Consider the following 26,966-nt stretch of genomic DNA (forward strand, 5'->3'; position numbering starts at 1 on the left):
AAGCTGATGTTTTGACCCCTGAAAGTGTTCTATCCTTCATGAAACAGAACTACCACCAGGAAAAATGAGAACAAAATCTTGTTTCCGTTAGTAAGAAAGGGCCCTTCAGCTGTCATCTCTGTCTTGGGAAACAGAAGCTTCTGAAAATCAACCCGTTTTCCTAAATCGAGCTTAACTTACCATAGCTTTGAGCCAAGTGCACAGTGTTGGAGGAAGCCTGGCAAGGAGTTCCGTACCATCCTTCGTCTGCACATGAAGTAAAGCAAAGGCCAGTCTCTGTCCAGCCAGTATAAGCAGCTGGGATGCAAGCACTTCTTTGTCAGCCACCTGAAGGTAGGCCTGAAAACAGAAAACCAGGGAGAAGTAGAGAGTAGAAAAACAGGGAGAAGCTGTATCAAAAGAAGCTTCTCAATACTAAAAGGACAAATAGTTTGGAGGCTGTTTCTTGTGTAACCTGTTACTGTAATAAAGCACATTACTAAAAGCTTCGTAACAGCAGAAGTGTGAACAAAGGCAGAGAATTACTCCGTACACAGCAATGGGCAGGAACAAGAGACAGGTTTTACAACATATGTTAAGTTCAACAACATATTCCTAACTTCCATATAATCTCTTGTTTGCTTCCCCCCTCAAGAAAGGGAAGGATTTTCTTGTCCAAGGACTGGTAAACTTTTCCTAAAATAACAGATTAACAAAAAAAAAAAAATCTGCAAAAAAAAAAGCAGATTCCTGAAACTATCAAATATAGTCAAATTTCTAAGGAAAGCCATACTGGTTTAGACCAGTAGTATAACTCCCTGTCGTGTTTCTGCTAGTTGCTATACACAGATTCTTGCTGGGAAATAAAATGAAGATAATTATCAGTCTTGAAAAAGTATTTTTCCAGCCTGGCTCTTTCAGCCTAGGGATTTTTTGAGCCTGATAATACTTGCCTAAACCTTCCAGGCATCTTAAGTAAGTGAAAAAAGTAATTTTAGCAGAGTATCTGACATAATGCTGTTATCGACTTAAAATCGTTAAAAGCTGTTATTACCTCTTCCCCAAGATGATCCATCCCATAACTATACAGCTCACAGACATAATGCCTTTTGACCACATCCTCAGAGACTTGAAGATACTGAGCAAGGTCCACAGCCAAAGTTGGCCAATTCTTCCCCTTTTCAAAAGGAAACAGTTCCTCTTCTGAGACTTCTTTGGCCTTTTGTGATGAACATAGTGTCTGAACCACTGCACTCACAACTTTGACCAAGAACTTGGAAGCAAAAATTGCAGGTTACTTCAGTATTATTCGAAATTTTAGAAGTTTAAGAACTTTCAGTACAAAACTTATACCTACGTGTTGTCGTAGGGATAACACATTTGGATCCATATCACCACTAGGTAGCAGCTGAATTGAAGTAAGGTCTTTGAAAAATGCATTTTTGCCCTAAAATTGAGAAACAAAGACAGGCCTCAGAGATACAGGGGAATGCAAGTAATCCATTTTGATCCAATGCTAAGAAGCCTACTTATTTTTTTACATTTAATTTGTACTGCATCTTCTATTTCTCTCCGAGGATAAAAATGAATATTGTAAGTTAAAGCTACAGGACAAAACCAAACTTTTGTTCGTGCAATCATAATATGTCGAGGATTTGCTTTCAAACTTCGGACTGCCTGCCTACTACAGGTAGCTGATATATACTACCAGCAGGAGCTGAAGTTTGGATGTTATTTCCCGGTCCCTGGCTCTCGACCAACATACCAAGCATAATATGTAGAGAGAAATGGAAACTAGCTGATAGAAAAATGCATTTCATCTGTTCCCTACTGGTGTAGTTGACACCCGTAAGGAATCTTATGGTCTCTTGGAGCTCCAGACGAATCAAATTTCAGGTAAAGCCCTGAGTGATGGCACGTGGTAGCCCTTGTTTCAGCCCATCACGCTGCAGCAGTGCCATGTGCAATGCCAAGCATCTCTGGCACTCCTGCTCCGTACTGAGGCAGGGGGTAGGGAAACTGGGACCGAAAAAGCGCCTGTGTTAAAAGACAGTGATGAACGTGTAAGTCTAGACAATGACTTGCCTTGTCAGAAATAAGGTAATAAATGGCCTTCAGAACTTTTAACCCTTTTTTCAGCCATCAGCCAAGATTCTCTAAAGACCTGCTAGAAATTGTCTCATAAAGCTCACAGAACAAATGGAAATCTTGAGTGAGTGAAGGCAAAAAGGCAGCAGCTGAGAATAAGAGTTGTATGTAAAAGAAAGGAGGCACAGGACCAGGATCTAATTTCACTCCTGAGATGTAGTATGCATTCTTAAATGACAAGAGGTAGTATAATGCTTTCTGCTAACAGATAAGCAAAAAAAAAAGCGCATAAAACCAATGGAATTTGATCTATGGTAAAATGCTGAAACCAGACCCAACTGCTTCATCAGAGCTTGCACACAGACAAGAACCTATGGCAAAAGCAGAGTAATATTCTGCACTTCTAATATTCCAGTAAATCATTAAGAAGAAATCCGCACAGTATTGCAGGACTAAATCATCTTTTCCACAGCAGGAATTAAATGAAAGTCTGTACCAGTACTCTGTGGGTTTTGTTTTGTTGTTGTTTTTTTCTTTAAATTGTAGTGTGGTAAGGCTAGGAGGAGGAAAGCTCAGTCTGTGGTACCTGCTTTGTATCAGGGTCAAGCTTTCCTGGAGATATATTGTAATGAATATTAAAAACAAGGTCACTGCATTTAAAAAGTGGTTTATATGCACTAAATGACAAGCTGCTTATTCTCTTTGAGATGCTCAGAATTCTGGAATAATCACCAGCAATAACAGATACAAGAGCGACACTAACATATATATTTAAGGTCAGAAATGTTACGTTTTGACTGATCTGGCACTTCTCAAAGTCACCAGAAAAAAACAGTCACCCAGTGTTCTTAGGAAGCAGTATTTTCAGGCCAGCTAATTATTAAGGAGCGGATTTTCATGCATCTGAGGTCACTACAAATCTTTTATTCATAAGGAAAGGCACCAAGTTTGGGTCTCAGCCTGAATTCTGGAGACAACTTCATTAATGCACCACAGTGAACTAATGTCTTTCAGACAGTTGTGCATGAACTATTAATAGAGCGAACGCTAGCATGTATTATAGATAGCAAGAGGAAGGATAGCAATATTAAGATGTATGCTTTCAAAAGACATACCTTGCTATCAAACAGCGAAAGAGGCTTCACACTCTTCAGAGAAAACCTCATGATGGCATACAAGATAGTACATAACACAAACTGGTGTTCAGCAAGTGGGTAGTGAATGCGTTTCTGCTCAAGGGCTAGCTCTACGATCGATACTGGTCCTTCTACCGACACCCAAGCATCTTCGGTATCTAAGACAGGAGCCTGCATTTCGTCGCTGCTAACATCAGCCTGCCAGAGCAACGCAGAAAAGTAGTCACATGCAAAGTGTCCTCTGTATCGGCCTTCTATGCAAAAGACACTGCTTTAATCACAACTTCTCTGGAGCGAAATTAAGAAGAAAATTTCACGTCGACTAGAAGTTCATTCCCATTTGTCTGAATTGAACAGTGCAGAAATTTGTATAACAATATTCTTTAAATGTGAAGTTCCTTACCTGCTACAGGAAAAATAAAAATTTACCTCCAGCAATGTTTGAAGAAGATCTGAACAGCAGCCGAGAAAAGCTGTCATCGCTGTGTCACCCATACCTACGTCCTGTTAACAAAGAGTATGGTTTAAATCGTTTCAGTTGGAATTGAAACAGGCTTTTATTAGCTCTGTATGTTTGAGAAGAGTTGTTGACATAAAACACATTAAGCTCAATTTATTAACCTATTCTATTTAAAGGTAAACAAATATTTGCTGAAGTACAACTAATTAGAAATAATGGGAAAAAATAGGAATAAAGCTAAATGTAGCCATTTATAATACTGTATCTCTAAAGAAGACTGAATTCCTCAAGTAATCACGTCTAGTAAATTTCATTTTCTGAGCACACTGGGTGTCTTCCAAAAAAAAAAAAAAAGTAACTAATGAAATTACGCATGAAAACTAACAGTAGTTTGTCATGTTATAGTCTGAAATCTTATCTTCTATAATATTTGAAGTTATACTACTGTTCTAATTTGCTTAGTCAGATAAAGATTAATTTACATTTCTTAAAATGTGTAACATTTTCTCTAGGGCTGTATTTTGAATTTTTTTGAAACTTCCAGAAATAAATCACAAACCAGTATTAAAATTAAGGCATTTTTATTTCTTTCCTTCCATTTAGACAAAAGTAGTATTACTTGCCCGTCTGCACAATCTGTCCTTTGGAGCTTTTCCAACCTGTTTAATAAAACATAATAATTCAGCACAATTAAATAATTTTCATCATAAGGTAACCGTTACCCCATGTTTTAACCCTTTATTACTATTTTTCTAATTCAGAGGGGGAAAATAGTTCATTACAGCTACATAATGTGACACACTGCATAGCTTGCTTTCAGCAAAAGATTTGAGACAGATCATACAACTCAGAAATGCACACTGCTGATGCCCATACTTGATTCATCCCTCTTGAAGTCCAGGATTAGAAATAAGTCCCCGACGTCCTCAATTCAAATCTCAAAGGCAGCTAAAAAATTCCCAGTGATTTCTATAATACACTTGGTATTACATGGCTCTAGCTCTGTGATATTAGAAACACACACTAGGGAACAAGGGAAGAAGAAAAGGAAAGTGAATGCTCCAGCGCTTTTCATTGAGATAGAGAAGGTCTAATAACAAAGTTCTAAAGGGGTTTCCATGCTTTGCCTGTCTGAATTCTTCAGAAGACACACCTCAATCATCCCCTGTTTAGGAATGTTACTAGGAGGTCCGATTTCTGTAAATTGCATCACGTGCTGCACACGACAAAGCACATACACGTAAGTGGAAGTTCTCTCTTCCATAGCACAAAAAAATAAAATAATTACAACAGCATGGCAGAGTCTAAACAACAGCTGAAGTGAGATTCCAGGGTCCTGAGTTACAGGATTATTTAAACTCCAATTCAAGTGATCCATCATCCTGTTTCAAAGTCTGAATTCAAGACAACTTTCAGCTGTCCATTATGGGACTGAGTACCGACAGATTTGGAAACTTTATTTTTCTAGAAGCTGGTGAGTGTGCTACTGCTTCTATGACACAAACCCAAAGGACTAACTCCCAGCTTTCAAGCATACATAAGTAATGATTAAAAAAAGATAGCAACATTTGTTATTACATGATATTTGTTTAAGGTAACAGATGTGTGCAAAAACAGTTAATAAAAGCCTTTATGTCTCTTCTCCTGTGAGTATTAATCTAGGCAGAAGTAATGGTGGTGGATTTCCATAAAGGCATGCAGAAAAACTGGAAGAGTTTTTGCAGAAGAAACACCTACTACAACTGAGCCTGTTTGCTGAAAGGAACGAGGAAGATGACAGTCTCCCAATTCATAGAGCTAAACAAAAAGCAAAAGCAGAAGATGAGAGGAGCAAAGGAGAAGGAAAAAAGATGACAAGACAGCAAATTCTTCTGGGTTTTGTGGGGTTTTCTTTGCTGGTTTGTTTGTTGGGGGGGGGGGGGGGGGGGGTGTGCCCCCATCTGTTAAATCACTGTCAATGCTTCTCTCTCTGCATCTGGACTTCTACACTGAAAAACACTTGGCTGCTGCTCTGCCTCCAGCAAACCAACAGGCAGATTCCCCTTACACAATGTAAACAGATCTATCACTTACTGACAGTACTCTTCCTTCATAAACTGTCTTCCAGTCCTAAACAGAACTGACTTCCCATAAATAGATCCATGCTGTATTTCTAAGCGTGAAAAAACCTGAAGCTCAGCAGGGACAGAAGACTGCTAAACCCCACAGCAAACAAGCTGCCAACTAGAACAGAAGCTGATTTACACAAAGGTAGTGACAGAAACGCTCCACAACATCCGCAAAATGTTCTGCCTTTTGAAAAACAAGCACTCGTACACGCAAAACTTGGACCACATTAGGAAAAGCTGCTGTTTGTGGGAACCAGAAACTTTCATGGCAATAACTTAGCAGGAAAGAGGCACAAAGAAAACACTAACTTATTTATTGTTTTCTGATGTAAAATGATACAAACAGACACATACACAGTTTCAAACTGTTTCACAAATACTTTTTCTTTAGCAGCTACAAGCTAACACTGCACGTCTTCAGTATACATCAGCCTGTGCTGATTAGCTGTGATTTAAAGCTGCCTATAGCTGATCATTCCAGTTTTTGATATTTTAAAATATGCATTCCTTCATCAATTCCAAGTTAGCTACATAACAAATGAAATAAGCAGGCTTTTGACGCTTAAATCGGAGATATCCCAGACTTTTTAAAACAATTGTTTAAAAATACTAGTTTAATTTTTCAGTTAATTATAAAAATTCAGCCTCAAAAATACTGTCACAACACTGCACTCACCTTTTCCATTAGATACGTAGCAGAAGAGAGCCTTTTTACTATGAATGTGTTCCACATCATCAGAGCAATACCTAGAACAATCGCAAGCTTGTAAACTCCAAAGGAACAGAAAAGAGATCTTACTAGCAATGGCGTGAAAAGCCAAAGTTTCTTTAAGTCAGGGAGGGCAGTTAAAAAAAAGATGGTGAACGAAACAAGAAGGAACTGTAAGTTATCCTCACTGCTTTATACTTGGTACTTTAGATTTCAGATTTCTCAGGGGGAGACTACCTCGGTGATGAAATAACAGTCAGAAATGCGATGAACCACTGATTAAAATTATTATGTAAACTGGGTTAAACATTGTAGGTAGGACAAACTTTGGTGCTAAGCAAGAAGGTTTAAGACTAGTTGTTTACGCATAGAGTGCACCTTATTTGTACACATAAACAGTCTACAAAAAAGGCAATTGTCATCACATTCACTAAAATAGTATCAAGTATCAAGAAATCCATCAAAAATCAAGAGTATCAAGAAATGCATGAAGAGTAATTGCAAGAAGCACGTGTCACTAAAATACAAGAAAAAAATAGTTTCAGAGCAATTTTATTTTAAATGGTTTTAAACACATTAAAACTTTTATCTCACCAACTTATTTTCATGGTTCTGATGGAAACAGCGTTTCAACATGAAAAACAAAAGCTTGAATGTCAGCAGTTGGGGATTGGGGTTTTTTTTGTTTTGGTTAGGGTTTATTTAGAAAAAATGGCTATCACTACCTATGAACTGTATACATTCACACTAGTTGAACACAGTCGTTTATTCTGTTGTTTACAATTTCAACAAAGATATTTTTTAATAATAGCTTCATACTTACCATGCTGAACGTGAGCGTTAACAATGCATCTTAGATGATCTATGGACCTAATGAGAAAACATGCTTCCTTATGTAAAACAAAAAAGTAAAAGAGCAAGTTAATAGATTATTCAAAACTTGGTATAAATGTAAACTATTGATTCTTAAAGGGCCCAGGCAGATTAGTTTAAAGCTACGATTTTTTGACAGTTACAAAACTTGTAAGTTATTCTGATATTTCAATCTTTTCTGCTATTATGTGACAAACATACGCACGCATGGCAAAGTAACAAACACACTGTGATTTCAGCACCATTTTCATGGCTTTGTTTTAGTATATGTTCTGCTAACATACTCCTCGCTGAAAGGTACCTCCACTGACTACAGTCGCTTTTCAAATACAAAATCCATTTGTGCTAGGAAGATTAATTTTTACTCCATTTCATAATAATAGAGTACGTTTTTCACAATCTCAAAGGAACCTTCTATTCTATAGCAAGGTGTTATGCTGCAGAAATCTAAGGAATGCTAATTTCAATTTTATCATCATCAGAACTTTGGACAACGTTCTCCAATATTAGAGAAGCTACAGGACAGCAGTGGAAGAAAGAAATTTTTCTTTCTTTCTCCTATGACAATTCCAAGCAGTGGCCAGGGAATCTAAGAATATTCAAGAAATCCTTCTTTCTACTTTAAATGGAATGGATTCTAGTTTAACAAATCTAGTATTCTGTGGTCTGTTTTAACATACCTAGAAAAGAAGAAAGGTTCATCACTATTTTTGCAGTACTTAAACTGTTCTGTACTTGCCCAAGATACAGTCAAAACCCTTCTTCACACTGCTTATTTTAATGCAGTTTCCACATTTACAGTTTTGAGAATCTGGTAGCTTAGGAACTTACAGTCCTGTATGTCACCTTCGTGAGGTGCCATTCAGCCGCAGGCCCTGCATTCATTTTCTCAAATCAGCTCCTGCTTGCCACTTATCACAAACAAACGGTAACTAGTATGCCTTCAAAATCAGTCTTCTTAACGAAAGTTTTTATGAACTATTACAAACTTGTGCAACGGCTTCTGTTAAGCCGGTCTTAACCATTACTCCCCGCAAATTAAATTTTTTTACCTCTGGGTCCTTATTCCACTGCACCACATATTCCCAACAGCAGTGTGCATGGAGTACATCCACTTCAAGACTACATGGAAACTGCTGATACGCTAGTTGCAGCAGCTCTAGAAAAAGAAAATCTAAAGTCACGGGACAGACCTCTTCCCACTCTGGTTTCTGCCACTTCACAATAGTAGCAACTAAAACATCTCTGCAGGCATTTAGAATTTGAAAAATTTGTGTTATTTCCTTACCTAGGATTGTTTCCAAGCCTGCATCTTCTTCTGGTTCCTCAAAAAAGATAGGGGTATGCATTTCTACAGATTCATCAGTACGATCCGTATTGGTTTTGTGCTGGGCCAAATTCAGTACAAGAGGGCTGAAGCCTTGCTTAAAAACCCACTTTGCTACAGTGTCAGCAATACCTCCTAGGCCATTTTAAAACAGAAAGAAAAAAAAAAAAAAGTATGAGGTATAGTCAATGTGTCCCACAAGATTTATGATTCAGAATCAAAGGACAAGAGAAGAGATACAAGTTTTAACTACTACCATTAATTACATAATAACTCTACCAATTAGAAAACTTCCCATTCAAGTGATCAGACATTTACAATGCAGTCTTCACAGTAATACCCTTTTACCACTTTAAAGCGGTATTCTATGTGGTTTGCATTGGTTTTTAAATTAAGAAAAGTAACGAGCAGAACCATTTCCTGCGCAGTGTATATCATTAAGTAGGTAAGGATGGCTCAGAAGTCTACTAGAAACACAATCACCCGTCTTTCCAAGAGAAAAAAAAAACGTACCTTTCCCAGCCTCAAGCAACTTCTTCACGGAAAGCCTGCCCAAAGGCTCAGTCTGCAGTGACGACACTCTTTTTGTCCTTCTGCTCACTTTGCTATGCAGTAGTGTTTGAAGTATCAGACAATCCTCTAACTGTTTCAGCAAAAGTTTCCAATACTCAGTATCAAGGGAAAGTGCTTCCCAGGACTCCGTGTCCGAACCTACAATTATTTGGGAAAACTAACAGAACATACAAACTGGTTTAGGTCTGTTCAATTAAAGTAGCACAGTTTTGTTTAAAAAAAATGGATAGTGTTAAAATTGAAAGCTATATCCCAAGAGCTACCGCATTTTAAAGAATAATTTAGTTCAAAGTATGTACATCAACTACTATGCAACGACCAATCAATATCCCACATTGCTCACAAGATGCACAGATTCTTAAATAGAAGCCTAAGGAAACAAAGGACCTGAAAAGTCATCTAATAGTCCCATTTTTAAGTTCATATTTAGTTGAGAAGTGTGTTAGAATCCCTTCAAAACGATTTAATTTTAAATCCTTCACTATATACACATTAATCCACCTACATTTCAATTACCTACCATATTAAAAAATACATATCATGCACCCAGAAACACTGGATCATACCACATGGCAGTTCTGTGCATTGTTTTGCTAATTCCCACATTTATCAGCAAATGCCCTGCCAGAAAGCCCAAGAATCTTTCTAGTAGGGTGTAGATCAGATTTTTAGCTTTGTGCACCAAGGCAGTAAACTCTAGAGTTCTCAGAAGCCTGGCTATTAAGATTTCTAGGCTTTAGGACAAAGGAGGGGGGGGGGGGGGGGGCAGCAGAATAAATGGCTTTAGAGGAGGGAATTTTTGAGGGAAATAAAGCTCTTCCTTTATTCTTTTAAGAGCAGAAGAGAAGGTGATACAGGAGAGAGCCCATGGGTAAAGCATAGTATGTTGCAACATACCAACAATCCTATTTGGGCAACGCTGACTATTTTAATATACAGAATTGCAATAGTTAATTGCAATAAAATACTAAAACACTTCCCAGTAATCTAGTTACAATTTATAAGGCAGTCTACTTACAAGACTGAACATCACCTAAACTCCATCTAATTTGTTCAGTCAAGTAGAAAAACACACATATGCCTAGTGCTATGTAGGAATGGAATAACCTTTTCCATCTTGAATTGCAATGCTGCTTGCAGTTTCACAGTCTCAATCACAGCTTTGTAAAGAAGATACTTATTACCGAGAGAACCAAACACCCATCACCTTAAGAAAACATAGTAACATAAGTGCTAAGAAAATTCACCAGCGTATTTAAAAAAAAATATTGAAAACTATGTTAAAACAGGTTTAACATCCAAAGTTCAGTGGACTTCTCAAATTCACGTGGGAACTGTGTAGACTTTAAGCTTGTCAACATCATTTGCTATCAAGACAAAAGCTTACTGTACAGTTCCCACGACATATATAAATATGTTTAGTAAACAATTATGATGTATCATTCATTCGCCTCAGCATGATATTCTTCAAATTCAAATACAAATTTTCAGGCTTACCAGATGGTGCATGCTTGTGCCCATGTTGAGGATGTTATTTTGTTAAAGACAGCAATTTGCATGGAACTGACACAGTCAATAAAACAGAAGGGGGGCATCCAAAATGACTTACCTTTTTCTCTGTCACACTGTCAACGATCTGTGCAGTGATGGAATGTCCAACGTGAGCGGACAACAAGGCAGCTGCGTTATTTTCAGACTGAACACAAGCCGTTCGCATTTGCTGCCACCAGGGGGAAATGGACTGAGTGTCCCAGGACTCGTCTATAGCCACTGGAGGGAAAGGGAGGGTGGGACACCCAACTTGGGTCACCGGGTGTTCAAACTAGTAAAGCAGCACTTGTATTAATACAGCTTTTATTAGAAGCAATTTCCAATTACTCTACATTATCTTCTTCTAGATATGTAGCATACAATTTCTAGATTATAAATTAAATTTAGAATAAAGAGCATAATGTGAATTACTCTGTCTCCAAGTTTCCTTTTTAGGAAACAGGCAACAGATCTAAATCACGCGGCAGCAAAACCTGCTGCGTGCTTACTAGATCTAATGAATATTACAAAATGACACTTCACAACGCAGACAGCTCCTTTTGTGATTTCTAGATGCCACACATATTCAACGCCCTCAGGCCGTCTCTCTTCAGGCTGCCTCATGTTCAGCAAAACTAATTTATTCAGACAGCAGCAGTAGCTTAATCATGCTTCCAGTTTCAAGCCAACAGTGGTGCCCTGTGGTGAACTAGACGTAAGGGAACCTGGCACAGATATATCCACAGCACCTCTGTGTGAGGTGGGAGAATCAGGAATTATTCCTTACATAGCTTACCCCAAATAATGACAAGTTGACTTTATATAGCACCCCTGAAGTAAGAGAGATGTTCAATATACAAATGCTGCTAGAATAATGGTGTCTCAAAAAGTTACAGCAACTCAAACGACTTCTGAGAGGCAGGCAGCACAAGGGGGGGGGGGGGGGGGGGGGCAGAAATATACACCCGAAAAAGGGAGGAAGGACAGTCACCTTCTGGTGCCAAATAAGAGCTTTGTCAGCTTAGTGGAGAGTGAAACTACATGGCATGAAGCAGCCTTTAATTGTAACGCTCTTCAGATTTTGATTGCATTTTTGGTTAGTTGATCAACATGCAGCATGCAGCTGTTACATAACTGGGGGGGGGGGGGGGGGGTCGGGGGGGGAGGAAACCCTAAATGGTAACACAGGCTGGTCAGAGTAGCAGATTTCTAATAATATCAGTTGTGTTTACATGTCCCAAATGCATATTTCACCTTTCATTTTGCTCAGAAGTGACAGCATAGTGTGAAGGCAACTGACAGAATCTGGTTTGTCTAGAATATCTTTTTCCTTGGAAAGCCATAAATTGAGAAGGAGTGACTGCAAAAAAAAAAAAAAAAAAATAGAATATGGAATTAAAGCAATTGAATGAAACTGTAATATTGCAACATACCTAATATAAACACTTTCTTTCTCTAAAAAATTTTGTGGCAGAGAGCAGAAATGTTATACCCATGAACTCTTACTATATGAATATAAATATTGCATAAGACACCCTATGAAGACTTTGAAATGAAACAATACAACCTGTATCTTTCATTTAGAAAGATACCTTAGAAACACCCTCTTCTGAAGGCACAGCCAGCTAATACCAGTATGCTACCAATCTCAGCTTAGTAAAAGTTATTAATACTACCCCTGAAAATCCTAATACAAGCAAATAATACTGAAATATGTATTTCCACTGTAGTGGATGGAAGAAGAGTAGCAAAACACAAATTACATGCAGTTGAAAGACCAAGATGATTGTCTGAACACTACTAGCGATTCTGAAAAATTTATTTTTAATTCCTTTTAAACTTCCCTGCTTGCAAAAAGGAATTATAACAAATGTATCAGTGCCTGAAATTAACTACTCTCATAATTTTTGCTTCTTTGTAGAAGAAAACTTCAGCAAAATTTTAACACTTGTAGTCCTAAAGGCATAATCTAGAAATTCCCACTAGAATATCCACATTTGCAACTAGATTTTTTTTTTGGCATCTCTTTAGTGGGAAATACAGACACAAATACCTAAAGAACTAAACATGGGGATATTTGAACACAGCATTAATCCAAAGATCAACATTCAGAATTTTTCCTTTCAATGTTTTGTTTTCAAAATACTACATCAAAGTTTTAAAGTATGTAATAAATATCTTACCAACAGGATCTGAGGGCTAAAACCTGCTGATTCCAATGCACGACACATTTCTTCTATGGAACTCTCCCCACACAAACACTTCCAGAAGAAAAAGCTGCCTGAAGCAAAAATTAGTCAACATTATGAACAACATAAAGCCACAGCCTCTTCCCGTACGCTTACACAGGAGATCATCTATTGATCAGGTCCCACTGAGTGCAACACGAAGGACCAAGTTACATCCAGGATGCCCTAATGGTTTACCCTTAGTGGAGAAGGTTCATTACAAAGGACACAAGTGTTCCTACCAATAAAGGAGTCATATAGAAAATGAATTTACAACAAAACAAAGATTATTGTACTGCTTGGATGTCCTGGTTTCAGCTGGGGTAGATTTAATTTTCTTCCTCATAGTGGGTACATGCTGTGTTTCGGATTTGGGATGGGAATAGTGTTGATAGCACGCTGATGTTTTTGCTGCTGCTAAGCAGTGTTTACACCAAGTTCAGTGTTTACACTAAGCAGTGTTTACAATAAGCAGTGTTTACACTTAGTTCAGATTCTCACACCACTCCACCAGCAAGAAGGCTGGAGGAGCACAAGAAGCTGGGAGGGGACAGAGCAGGACAGCTGACCTGAACTAGCCAGAGGGATATTCCATACCATATGACATCATGCTCAGTATATAAACTGGGGGGAAAGCTGGCCAGGGGCCATTTCTCAGGAACTGGCTGGGCATCAGTTGGTGGGTACTGGCCAGTGGGTAGTAAGCAACTGCATTGTGCATCACTTGTTTTGAATATTCTAATTTTTTATCACTATCATTATTATTATTTTCCCTTCCTTGTCTATCCTATTAAACTGTCTATCTCAAACCACGAATTCTACTTTTTTTTTTCCGATTCTCTCTCCCATCCCACTGGGGGCCAGGGGGAGAGAGCGAAGAGCTGTGTGGTGTTTAGCTACCTGCCAGGTTAAACCATGACAGTCCTTTTTGGTGCCCAATATGGGGCACGATGGGTTGACATAACAGATCTGACCAGAGCGTGTTAAAACAAATTTGTTCTAAGCATTCATTATATTAGTTTAATAGTCGCTGGTCACAATGTTATTTATTTGCTCTCAAGAGTTGCATTATCTAACACCTTACTTACCGTACGTGTTCCCTGATGTGCTGTTTATCCCCTCTGGGGGCTGGGTTAAGGTTATTATTCTGTGGTACTTTGTAACACTGGCCTAAAAAATGGTAAAATTGCTGGTGGCACAACTGCTCTGGTATTTCTACTCAGCGTGACCATCATCTCTGTACTTCAGGAGCCATCTATTGGAAACGACCAATAATTACACCTTTTACTTTCCTCCACCTTTCCCATCTCCTCCAGGCTAATTACAATAGCTCTTCAGAATTTTTAATATCTTCAGGATGCTTGAACCAGCATGTTTCTATTGCTATGTCTCCTGAATGTGTTTCAGGTCTTGCTTTGGGTTAAACAGCTGTTTAAGAATACCACCCAGAGATCTGCATCGAGGCTGGACAGGTGAGAGTGGCGGGGGGGGGGGGGGGGGGCAGTGATAGTGTGGGCAAGTGCTTAGGACAGTGGTCACCTCCAGTGTTTTGGAATTTCACTTCTGAACAAGCACAGAATCCTGAACAACTAGTAAAATAGCTGGGAAGAAGTATGCTGTCACCCTGTCAATTCTGGAGACACACAAATCACTGCCACACGGCAGGAGAGCCCTGCTCAACACAATCCACACCCTCAAGGGAAGAGGTGTCTGGATCTGACACCATGACAGGCTCCACAACTGCTCCAACCCTGGCGACAGGCACCGTGGCTACTCCAACCCCCACTACAGGCACCATGGCTGAACCACGGTACTTCTATCCCCGTTCTTAAAACTAAATATATTGTTATGGTAGAGAAAATGCAAATTCTAAGATTGCTTCAGAACAGCCTTTCATCTTCTTACAGACGAAAGCCAAACTTCTGCCTAACTTTTCAATCCCAATTCCTCTGAAAGTCTGACAATTATAGCTAAAATAAGCAGGAGGCTACAAAGCGACGGCCATACAACACCTATGCACAGAATTCCGTGTTCACACCAAAATTTCCCTGGAAAAGAAACCTTCTGGAAAGACAGTGCCTTTGAGACAAATTTAGCTCAAGCGGCTTCCACTAGTTATTCTCCAAGGGGACCTTGTCCAAGGGGACAGTCTGGAACAGATTTGCAAACTATAGCAGACTACAGACAGTAACCCCATCATACAACCCAACAGACAGCCCACACGCTCTCCCCATCCATAATATTTCAGATCAACATTGTCCAAAGTCTCAGCTCAACAAATGTGGAATCCTTACTCTGTCACCTAATGGTCCTATGCTGCCTCTAGTCAGCTCCCCCATCTCTGAGGGTAAAGTCAGCCCAGAAACAGCAAAATACAGCTGCTCTGTGAAGTATCTAGTTATCACTGTCCAACTTAGTGGCATTCATAAACAAATAAACAGTCGTAACATCACTTTAGGGTAGTTATATCCACAGTTATAGTCAACTTGTATTAATATCCATCTAGGTAGAGAGACCTATAACTAAAGGTGAGAGTCTGGAAGTAGCACTGTCACATACTACTTCAAGGTAAACCAGATTAAGGCTAGAATATTTATACCATCTTAGATTATAATCAGTCTTCAAGTTATATGACAAACAGTTTGGTAGCTCTTACCTAAAGCCACATACTCTCCATCTTCCATATTTTTCACATTAATCATGTCCTTTTCATATTCCAAATATTCTAAGAACATTTTCACAGACAGTGAGTCATCCTTCTCATCAGCAAACTGAACAGTACTTTGTGTGTTTTCTTTCTTGTAGTTCTCCAGTAAAGTTTCAAGCCTACGAAAATCTTTTTCTTCCAGTCGAAGCAGTTTAGCCAAGTCCTTAAAGGCAAAAGCCAAAAAAATCCACAAGTAAACAGATGTTTTGAAAAACACAGTAAAAACTACAGCAAAAGTCAGAAGAGGCAAAATATTTCATTTTGAATATTAAAGATGTCTTTAAAAAGTAAAGATTAAATAATCTCAAAAAAAAAAAAAAACCCACCGAAACCAAAAGAGGGCAGATTTAGATTAGGTATCGAGAAGAAATCCTTCACTGTGAGGGTGCTGAGACACTGGCACAGGTTGCCCAGAGCAGCTGTGGATGCCCCATCCCCAGGGGTGTTCAAGGCCAGGCTGGACAGGTCTTTGAGCAGCCTGGTCTGGTGGAAGGTGTCCCTGGCATGGCAGGAGGGTTGGAACTAGATCATCTTTAAGGTCCCTCCCAACCCAAGCAAACCGTTCTGTGATGATGATTATGAAAATCAGCTATTCATACAGCTCACAGGAAGACCTTGACTAGCTTCATATTTAAGGACTTCAACCAATGCATTTCCCACATTTAGATCCTGCTGATAACATAACAATCATCCATCGAGCAAACAAGCCTATATAACACCACTCCACATGGCTTTTACAAATGTATAAGCAGTTCTACAAATTATTATCAAAAGCAAACCAAATTATGATGCTATAAAAGTAAGTATCAGAATTTGTTATTTCTACTGGTCCCAAAACACCCCTCCAAAACTAAACAAAGGTAAGAATATGCTTTGGATAAAGGACTGAACTGTCTCAACTCTGTGACTGCTAAAGAGTATTAGGTAGATGAATTACACAGCGGGGGAAAAAAAACACATTATAAAACAATGACTTCACTAAAAGTTCCAAGCCACAAAAACATGTAACTTGCTTACCTCCTTATTTTATCCAAGGCCTTGAAAACATATTTTTATGCCCAAATCATTACTCGATTCTATAAGACAATTGCATTTTGAAGTTACTCACATTATCCGAGGGTGGAGTGTCTTTCTGTATGCTTTGGGAATTTAGTTTGCTAACTAGTTCATAAAGATGTAACAGCTTTAACTTGTTTGCGCAGAACTGCAGTAGTCCTTCATCCACACACTCAAGCTCTGAGAAAAAAATGAAACCTCATTTGAATTTGAATATACAGCCCGGAATAGTGAAACATACTTCACAGCTGCATTAAACTTCTCCTTTATTACAACTGCAGAGACTTACATCTCTCAATGTAATTTTTTGATGCGCTGCTGCCTGCAATTACTATATTTAATTCACAGCAGTATAAAACAAGAATTATTTTTTCCGAGAAGTATTAGAGAAAGATATCAGGCTCATTTTTTAACTGAAGAAGGTTGACAATGTGGAACTGAACAAAAGACAAATCTATTCTAATTTCCTGGTTTAAGGCCAAACCAGAAATTGCCAAAAACTGAAATACATTAAGTCTCAAACATATTTTCTTTTATCAAGAATACCAGACTACAATATTTTATTCATTCTTACAGTATTTTAAGCATATTCCTCGCATCAGAAGAGAGCTTAATATCTACTGAAATGAATTCAGTTTCACCTCTGCAAGACACTGCCTTTTGTATTTCTACAATCTCAGTCGGAAATTTCATGTATCTATTGACATTCAAATTTCAGGAACAATTAAAACAATCAGAATATAAGAAACTAACAACAACATAACGTTGACAGAATCTCTATGCCAACTTATTTATTTTAAAAGAAAGTATTTTAGAGATCCTGAGAGGCCCTTTCTATACAAAAGATATCTCTGAATATATCGTCTTCAGCTGAAACAGCTTCTAAACATGATTTTCTCCCTACAAACCCTTAAATACTTTTGACACGTTGCTATTAAAAATCCTAAAAACAGAAAAGAAATGCACAGAGCTTGCCACACAGTCACTTGACCTTTTCTTTGCAACTACAGCATTCAGAGCCCAGCATCTCCTTCACGTTATCTTTTACCTACTAAGCACAAGTGGAAGGATGCGCCACTACTGTTCTGAAATTAGAAGGCCAGAACATCAGCCAAGTTTCTCTTTCTTATGACTGTGAGGAGAGAATGTTATGTATGACAATAAGAGATTAAAGATTAAAAATACACGAACAGACCCCAGTAGGTATACAGTTCTGTCAATCTCTCTTCAGTGTAAAAGGCCACGTTTCCATTTTTCTTCAGTTTTTTAGGAGTTCCAATATAAATGGACAATGCTAGTGATTTAGAATGTCAGACCAAAATTAGGTAGAGAACTCACGTGTGAAGCTCTCAACCTCCTCTATCTACTTCAAGAAAATGGTAACAGAAACCCCACCACTGATACAAGTGAAAGAAAGAGATCCTCTCAAGGCTCTGAAACTACAAAAATATGTTGTCACATTCTCACTGAGGCACGACAAGGGACACAGCCTTTCTAATTAACAAATGGCTTATTCAGGACTTCCACACAACAGTGGTAGGGATTTCTTGACTCCTATGGCTGAAGCCTCATCTAACAAGCTGAATTAAATCCAGTGATAACCAAAACAAAGAAAAAGCAGCTGCGCTGCTGAGAAGTCCCAACACATGCAAAGGAAGTGGGAGGCACCTTCTTCTCCGTTCCTCAGTCCCCAGCTGGGTCTCCCAAATGTGGTCACCTCAAGCACAAAGGCGGCTCTCCCAATTTTAAAAAGATCAAAGTGTCTAATTTCAAAGAAACAATCTTGCAGACTTTCAGCAACAAGATTTTGAATGGGAAATGACATTTCCTGACACTGGCTCCGAAATCTCTACTAACATATGAAATATAGCTTCAGCAAAGCTTCCCAAGAAAAGATACCAGGCATCTGGCCAGAGCTCACATCCTCAGTAATAAGGATTTTGTGCTTCCAGTACATTAAAATTCACAGATCCAAAGTACCATATACTTACTGCCTTCCTTGGAGAGAGAACAAACTAAAACATCTACAGACAGAAGTCTGTGAAAGCTTCTTTCTGAAGGAAACTTTTACTAGATTGAAGTACCAAGCCCGGTTGTTGGGGGTTTGGGTTTGTTTTTTAAAATATAATCACAAGTTACTAAGCACATAGCAAGCATAGCAAAGCATACTTACTAGCAAGCTATTTGCAGTCTGCATTTTAAAGAAATAAATAATGTAGAAGCAACATCCTATAGTATGTAGCAGCAAAACTAAGCAGACCAAGTCTAGTCTTATGGGAAAGAATAGTTCTACAATAGTCTTACAGCACTGCAGACAAGGTGCAAACGCCTCTCCATATTTACAAAATAAATATCCACCTACCCTGTTTTTTTAAATTATCCATTAATGTCTGAGTGATGTTTGTGAGAGATGAAAGCGGCACACGTTCACTTGTCAGTATACTTTCCAGAGCCTGTTAAGCAGACGTTCAACAGAATTAAACATTTACTTAATTTCACTGTAAAAATATATAAGGTAAGCCAACAATAGCGCAACTTCGACAATGATTTTTCATCTATATTTTGTCTTCACATATACTTGTGGCATACTTTGATCCTACAGAAAGGTCTGCTCTCTTGTTATTACTTTGACTTTTAGCACAGAAGATGCCTTGGGGAAGTCACAAGTCAAAATTAATTCCAATTAATAAATGGTAAAGAAAAAAATTAAACCCACAAAACCCACATCAGAACAAAATAGCTCAATTATTTCCTCCAAGTAATTCTAGGAAAAAGTAACGTACTTTGAAAGACTTAAAAAGATTTAGCACTCTTAATCTGATCATGCAATTTTTTCCCTAATATTGAAGTATACTAGCTTCTACGTATTCACCTGTTTCTTTGTAGCAGGGTATTTGATATCAAGTATTAATTCCTTTGCTTCAGCTTCAATCAGATCTGCAAAGAAATACAGTCACAACTTCAATTCATATTTCTCAAACTCATTCTGAAAAGTCAGTCAACCCACACCACAGTGTAGCTTGAACCCACGTGCATCTATAGAGATGAAGACACTATTAGAGAAGTTGATAAAACAAGCTTGGGGAAAATGAAACAAAATAACAGCTAAGTGCCACCTCTTAAACCAAATCCATCTTTTGTAAGATATGTGTATTACTGACAGAAAGAAGGATACCTATAGAGTCAAATGCTGAACTCCATTACACAGCATAACTGACCACAACCACACTGTGTTTCATGCAAGCACTCAAAGTATAGTTTAGTTAAGATTTACAGGGCAGACAAGGCTTATACTGGATCCCTGCACAAGATTAAATTTAATCTGGTAGTTTATTAAAAAAAAAAACAAGCTAAAGATCGTAATTCATAGCACATACAGCTGTCGGAACGTAGCACAATCAGACCTGGGTTTGCATCCTTACAGGTCAGATAACACAAGAACCACTTGACAACGTACCGTCTTAAGAAATTATACAAGAGAACCTACCTGGATCTGAGGTTTTAGCTTTGAGTAAAGCATTTAACTTCTTCACTAGATGCATATCCTTTGCTCGCTCACTCTTCTTATCACTGAAGGGAAATAATTTTAATTGTATGAGTGAAAAGAACTAAAGTGAAGGATTCTGAAAAAAAACCCTTTAATCATGTATGTTACTTTTAAGTAACATCACATTAATAAAAATCAAGTCAATGCATACAAAACAATAAGACTATTACTAGAGTACTAGTCAGAAGGAACACCAGAATTGCTTTCTCTACATAAAACATTGTTTCCAAAAAACCTAACAAAATTCATTTGGTCATACAGAGCACATAAAGTCCTTACCTCAGTGCTAGATGGAAAGGTACATGGATAGTTTTTACACTTCCAGAGACTGGATCAACGAGGCATATCTGATAAGTCTGGGGCTGCCACCCCTGACTGGTCACATTGTTTAGACCCATTATTTTATAACCAGGATACAACAACCTGAAACAAACGAACAAAAAAACCCTGTGGCCTTTAGAGTGAAGAAAAAATTAGCAACCTTCCCCTTTCTACACATTGAATAAAAAGTTGACAAATTTTATAGAGCTGAAATTTTATAGAGCTGAAGTTTAACAACTGCTAAATGCATTTATCAAAAAAGACGGTAGAGTGATGAAACATGACAAAGTCCCCTTGTATAAAACAACAAGCTGCATTCAGTAGAAACACTGTGGGCAATGCAAAAAGCACCTGCCAGCACTTTCCAGTTTTACCACTGGCATATCCACATATCACTTTATGGCAGCAGCACAGGCAACATGCCTACCTGCTAGCTGTTTCTTACCTACAACATTTCCCCACATTGAAGGCTCCAACCCGAGGCCCTTGCTGCGTGCTCCACACTTCCAGAATGCCTCTCCTTGCAGCATAAATCACAAGGAACTGAGCTACTCTGCTTGGACCCTGTGCATTTCCAAAAGGAGAAAAATCCATCTTCTCAGTTTCCCTTTCATGAAGGTCCTCTACAGTCTGTATCCAACCAACTTCTGCATCACGGTACCCTTCATAAAAGAAGGCAGAAGTTCCTTAGTGTACAGAAATTAATACACAATTAGTAAACACCACCACCCACTTAAGTACTATTCCAGCAGCAAACAGTCCTAAGCTTTGTTTCAAACTGTGCTACTCTGCCAGCAGCCAGAATCCTGTCAAGAACTGTGGTCCACGGGCTCTGAGCAGGGCCATCAGATGCAGCCTCCTGCAAAGACCTGGGAAGGAACAAGTTCTTCTGGAAGAAGCCACAGAAAACCCCAAACTCATCAGGTCTGGACTCTGGACATTACACCACTGCAAAAGCCTCTCAGAGAAGAAAGATCTCTTAAGTGAAGTGTCCAGATGTCCCATGTTTCAAATCAACAAAAAAGGGATTTAAGGAAGGAAATTTGTATAACTTATTAAATAGGATATGTACATTTTCATTCATATCTTACCATCATTAAAATGCAATTTTTAGTAACCCAATAAACATACTCATCTTTTTTCTCTCTCAGTCAGGAAAATACTTTCCCTGATAAAATCTTCCTAAACAAAAAAGGCAGAGATGCTTTACTGACATGACTAAACTACATAATGGTTTAGCAAGTACAAATGAAGACTCCAAACCACAAGTGAAATACTAATGTATAAAACAAGTTTATAACAAGATATATTACACTGAGAAGGTTGAAAAGTATTCACAATTCAATGAGAAAAGGTACAGTCCAAAACATTTAATTCAGTAGAAAGTTTTGCTAAAAAAAAAAAAAAAAAAAAAAAAAAGGAAAAGAAGCTATTTCACGTCTCAACAGCCTCACTGGGGAAAGGCTGGCAAATTGTAAATATGTGTCTGACTATCAAATAAAGCTTGGGACTCTTAAAAGTAATTCCTAGATAATATGAAGCTCTCAGTAATGAGCAAAAAAAAACATGTCCAAGAACATGAGCAAGCACCTATTAAAGCTAATAAGCTTCAAAATGTGAGAGAAGGGGAATGCACAGGGGAAATGATTACTTTAGCTATTACACTGTTAGCAAGCTGCTGAAGTAGCTGCTGTATTCATAATTAATCTTGGGGGGGGGGGGGGGGGGGGGGGGGGAAGACAAGAGAAGCTAGAGATTTTCTACCTGTTCTTAAAACTTTGATCTCCCAAAAAGCTGCAAAATTTTAATTCTATAGAGAAAATAAAGTGTCGTAACATTAGGTATAATTACAGTTTGAGAGCTTAACATCTGCATTATTTTATAAAAATCCCTCAGTTTAGAAGAGACTGAGCACTCCCTGCGCAGTCACCATGATGAAACAAGACTCTAACAAGTTGTGTATCCTCTTACAGATTTCTCAAACTTCTGTTTATTTTCTCAGCAGAACTGAAGAAGATACTAGAGCTTATCAAGAGAAAGAATCTTGGAGAAGACCACTAAAGCTCTTCCAAAAAAATCAGGTCAAAAGCTTTCCATTGGGATACAGTCTGTGGGGAAAAAATTTAAAAGTCTACACCAAAATCTAAACCAAACAGATCAAATGTTTACTATAGACCATATCAGTATTTCAGGGATCACTACAACAATACCCTTAAGGACTTTATGTTACATCTGCCTTTAGTTTGTAATAACACAATGTACCAAAGTCTTAATAATGGAAAATCACTTGGAATTCTAAGTCTGAACATAAGACACCACAGTGTTGGAAGAATATTATTTGTTGTACATAACACACCTTTCCACATGCGAACTGCAAGTCCTCTTGTCACATCCAGTAAAATAACCCTTCCAAAACCATCTGTTACTGCTGCCAAAGTGTTACATGGAGAAAGACATATTCTTTCTCCATGGCGACGGGAATCTGGGAGTCCAAACCTAAAAAAAAAAAAATATTAAAAAATCAAGTAAAAACACTAGATACCCACTTCTCCTCAGAAACAGTAAACAGAGTATCTTATAAGGACTAAGATTTCTTTTTTTAAGTTAACATAGAGGTACAGGTAACATTAAGAGCAAATCATGAAAAAAGTTCTTGTGCTGTCTGAGAGATCTCATAGATCTGTTAAACTACTGAAAACCAAAGTTCAGAAACTAGGATAAGCGACTGTCTTGTCACGCGTTGTCTGGCAGGGATCTCAGAGCAGCGGGTTACTTTATAAGCCCTGCCTTATTGCTGAATAGTCTTGAGAATACTTAAAAAAAAAAAAAAATCAGGAAAAACAATCAGGAATTAATTTAGTATTTTACCAGCTTTCTTGATAACATTAGGCTACAACCTGTTGCCCCCATTATCCTCTCTCCGCAATCAACAGGCAAACAGGATACCTCCTAATTTTTGTGAGGGGCTTTACGCTATCGTAAGTTGCAAGCACCTTACACAGCTTCTTTGAAGCACTTCAGTGATAAATTTCAGGACTGACATTTACATACTTATGCTGTCATTAAACTGTGCATGCTGTTCTTTCACAGTCACAATGAACCCAGCACACTGGAAGTGAAGGAGATGGGTAATTATATGTCCAGAATGATAAACTGAAATGAAACAAAGCTTAAAAACTTGCAAACTATCATCACTGCTTGAAGTCAAGAAAAACACGTTCATCAATTATGTGCCTTTCAAAATAATTCTAGTAATTAAAAACACAAGACATCTAAAGCAATTGAGACAGCATGTAAAACTCACCTCACTGCCAATGGGGTTGCAGGTTCAACCTTTGGCTTCTGTTTTTGGGCAGGTTCTTCTTCATGTTTACTCTTCCAACCAAGCCAGCCACTTGCAATAGAAAATCACATTAGGAGAATCATACTAACGGTTCTAAAAATTCTTAAACTATTCATGTAGGTACTACAACAGAAATAATTTAATGCCATTTTTTATTTTATTACCTGGCAGCATTAAATAATGCTGAAGTCAGTTTACTTGCAACTGCTAAGGCAACATGAGACAACAGTGGCTGTGAGCTACCCTGAAAGAAAGGAACAAAGTGTTTAGAAAGTCAAAAACTAGTCAGCTGTGAGCCACCCTGAAATGAAGGAACAAAGTGTTTAGAAAGCCAAGAAATAGTTCTTACACTGAACTCAATTGCAGAATAGTTTGTCAGGCCTCCTACGGACTTTCAGCTCAGAAAGCATAGCTTTAAGACTGCAAAATTTTAATTCATTGCCCCCAGAAAAGCCATTCTGACATCTCTTTACCATTTCAAAATCCTCCTGCAAGTCACTGGTAGCTCAGTATGTTTGTCTGCAACAGAAGTTAAAAAAACCCTGTGTATGATTTATCATGGAGAGTTACCGGGTGTATGGCTTTGGCATCCTTGCAAATATCAACGTAAGCAGTTTTTTCATAAACATATCGGAAAAGCAAGTACAAAATCAAAATTCTGAGTCTAGCATTTTCAATCGCTTTCAACCCTGATAAGGACAGCACACACATAGAGTCTGAATGTACAAGACACACAGCTACATTGCCATCCTTCTCCTCCAGTACAACAGAAGACAACGTAAGTGTCCTACAGATATTGTTCAGCTTAAGTCACAGTTTTCTTGTACAAGTATTAGTGTCACTATGTGAAATGCCCAAATATACACAGGCCATGTGTATACAGGATCAAAGACCAAAAGGCCTCCAAAAATCCCTAAGGTGCATGTTTACACAATCTCAACATAATTTTTCAAAAAAACTTCAGTTACTTAATTGGCAATAAATTAACAAATCGTAAAAAATTACTTGACTATCACATTCATTTTAAGATAGAAAATAAAAATCTCTCATTAGCAGGAACCTGTGGTAGACATTACTATCACATCCACTGCAAATCGTTCCAGTTTCAGAAGATCAAGAAGGGGAAATGTCAGCATAAAATGAACATAAGAATACTTCAGAAATACCCACGCAGAAAAGAAAAGGAGTAATTATTCAAAGTTTCAGCAAGTCAGCTTTGTAGTACATACCTCCAGGGCAAAAAAGAAACCAGTGAAAGGATTGGATCCAACAGTAACATACTGAGACATAGCAGGTGGGCTGTTTTTTATAGCTGCATAATATCCACCTATATTGGAGGCAGTCTTCATTTGATCGAAAGGAGACAGTGTCATGATGCCTAACAAAAATATTAAAGTGAATGTCTTATACTTTCAGAACAAAGGCATGCAATTGCTCTAGAAGCCCAAATACATTCCTGCCTTCTTGGCTGACCAGAGCAGCTTTAACCACAGAAATTCCAAAGAACACAGTAGAGAGTAACTGGAAATACATAGGTTAATTGTAAAGCGTAGTTGGTTTGTTTAGAAGAAAAAAAAAAAATCAGCAGAGTTTAACAGCAAAAACACTTTTACCCAATTCACTTCACCTGCCTTGTTAGCCCCATTCTGCCCTCTTACCTGCTTTTATGAAAAGGGTGGGAGACAAATGAAGCTTACTATCCCTCAGAACTGCCTGTTTGACAAGAACCTGGGCTTCTGCAAATTCCTAAGGAGTAAAAGTCTGAGAGCCTAAAAGTCAGTTTGCCTTTTTTGGAAAGGAGCAATCTCACATTTTAGTTTCTTTATGTGCTAGACTCAGGACAGACCCTTACCAGTCTTACCCTGCCTGCCAGACAGTTCTTTAACCTGACAGAAATGGGAGTAACTGCATCTGATCTAGTCTCTCTCAGCTGTTTCTTACCAAACAAGAGAGGACAGGACAGCTACAGCTGTAACATCCTTTGTCCCCCTCAAGTGGAAAGGGGAGGCCCAACCAGACTAGAAGAGAAAGTAAAATATATTTTTGATGATGGTTAATGAGATCATTCACTACAACAGCCTTCTCCCACTATTTATTTCTATCCAACCAGTACCACTAAGTGCTCTCACTCTGAATTTCACAGCACGAAAATATTCGGTTTAATTTAAGCCAAATATCTGAAATTAAACAGAAATGCTTACCAATACTAGCATGGTCAACAATGATATCCACATCTTGCAAACCCCATTTCTTATAAGCTAATGGTGGAGGCTGAACATTCTCATTGCCAGATGCTGCAGCTGACAAAAGTTGATAAAACACAAAAAAATTCCTACTGAGTCAAAGACAAAGGAACAACATAAGAGGGCAAAAAACTGATGCAATCTGAAGACACAAAATAACATTGTTTTAAATTAACATACATTTAAACACCTGCTGAGCTAAAAATGGCCTTTTGAAATACTTACCTTAATGAAATTAGAACATTTTTTAAAAACTCACTGAATAAAATTGCACATGATACTTACTCCATCACAACTGTATTTTGTACTTGCCGAGAGCTTTGTTTTACTAGTCATTTATGGTTTAATATTCTGTACAATTTTAAAATTTATTTCTGTGGTCTGGGCATATTTAAATGGAAACTCCTCTGCCAAAAACTTGCAAAGCCAGCACACTCACTAGATATGCAGCAACATGAGGTAACAACAGTGGTAAAGATAAAGCAAAGATTGAAACTTCTCAAAAGTATCTATTACAACAAACAAACTATCAAGAATGAAAGAAGATATAGCACTCTGGCTGCAGGTATTACAACTAGGCGTAAGCACTTCTCTGCAAGTGGTGATCTCATTGAATGAGTAGAGTAGAGCATGTTCTGGTTGTGAAAGCAGATGGATATTTCTTGTTACAGTATCTGTTTCCTTTTGTACTTGTTGCATGATTCACAGAATACCAGTTTTAAAGTTCTGATTCACAAG

General features: G+C 38.1%; 1 protein-coding gene across 3 annotated transcripts in view; it reads right to left on the minus strand.

Annotated features, from left to right (window-relative positions):
* The window catches only part of RAB3GAP2 (RAB3 GTPase activating non-catalytic protein subunit 2), a 49,132-nt gene that overhangs the window by 2,046 nt on the left and 20,120 nt on the right, over positions 1-26,966 (minus strand). For 2 of the 3 annotated variants that reach the window (XM_055816277.1, XM_055816276.1), the window contains exons 9-34: positions 26,187-26,285; positions 25,215-25,363; positions 24,150-24,229; positions 23,947-24,036; positions 22,999-23,138; positions 21,088-21,304; positions 20,601-20,744; positions 20,262-20,344; positions 19,647-19,711; positions 19,137-19,227; positions 16,827-16,954; positions 15,668-15,881; positions 12,967-13,064; positions 12,038-12,143; positions 10,863-11,023; positions 9,194-9,410; positions 8,642-8,815; positions 8,406-8,512; positions 7,304-7,370; positions 6,448-6,518; positions 4,287-4,322; positions 3,633-3,707; positions 3,183-3,401; positions 1,337-1,426; positions 1,034-1,252; positions 181-339 (exon numbers count right to left, since the gene is read on the minus strand). In XM_055816277.1, the coding sequence (XP_055672252.1) occupies positions 181-339; positions 1,034-1,252; positions 1,337-1,426; positions 3,183-3,401; positions 3,633-3,707; positions 4,287-4,322; positions 6,448-6,518; positions 7,304-7,370; positions 8,406-8,512; positions 8,642-8,815; positions 9,194-9,410; positions 10,863-11,023; positions 12,038-12,143; positions 12,967-13,064; positions 15,668-15,881; positions 16,827-16,954; positions 19,137-19,227; positions 19,647-19,711; positions 20,262-20,344; positions 20,601-20,744; positions 21,088-21,304; positions 22,999-23,138; positions 23,947-24,036; positions 24,150-24,229; positions 25,215-25,363; positions 26,187-26,285 (3,299 nt within the window). The remainder of the gene's footprint in view (positions 1-180; positions 340-1,033; positions 1,253-1,336; positions 1,427-3,182; positions 3,402-3,632; positions 3,708-4,286; positions 4,323-6,447; positions 6,519-7,303; positions 7,371-8,405; positions 8,513-8,641; positions 8,816-9,193; positions 9,411-10,862; positions 11,024-12,037; positions 12,144-12,966; positions 13,065-15,667; positions 15,882-16,826; positions 16,955-19,136; positions 19,228-19,646; positions 19,712-20,261; positions 20,345-20,600; positions 20,745-21,087; positions 21,305-22,998; positions 23,139-23,946; positions 24,037-24,149; positions 24,230-25,214; positions 25,364-26,186; positions 26,286-26,966) is intronic. The other variant, XM_055816278.1, reaches the window with a different exon arrangement.

This window comes from Falco peregrinus, chromosome 11 (assembly GCF_023634155.1).
Source record: "Falco peregrinus isolate bFalPer1 chromosome 11, bFalPer1.pri, whole genome shotgun sequence".
Lineage (NCBI taxonomy): Eukaryota > Metazoa > Chordata > Aves > Falconiformes > Falconidae > Falco > Falco peregrinus.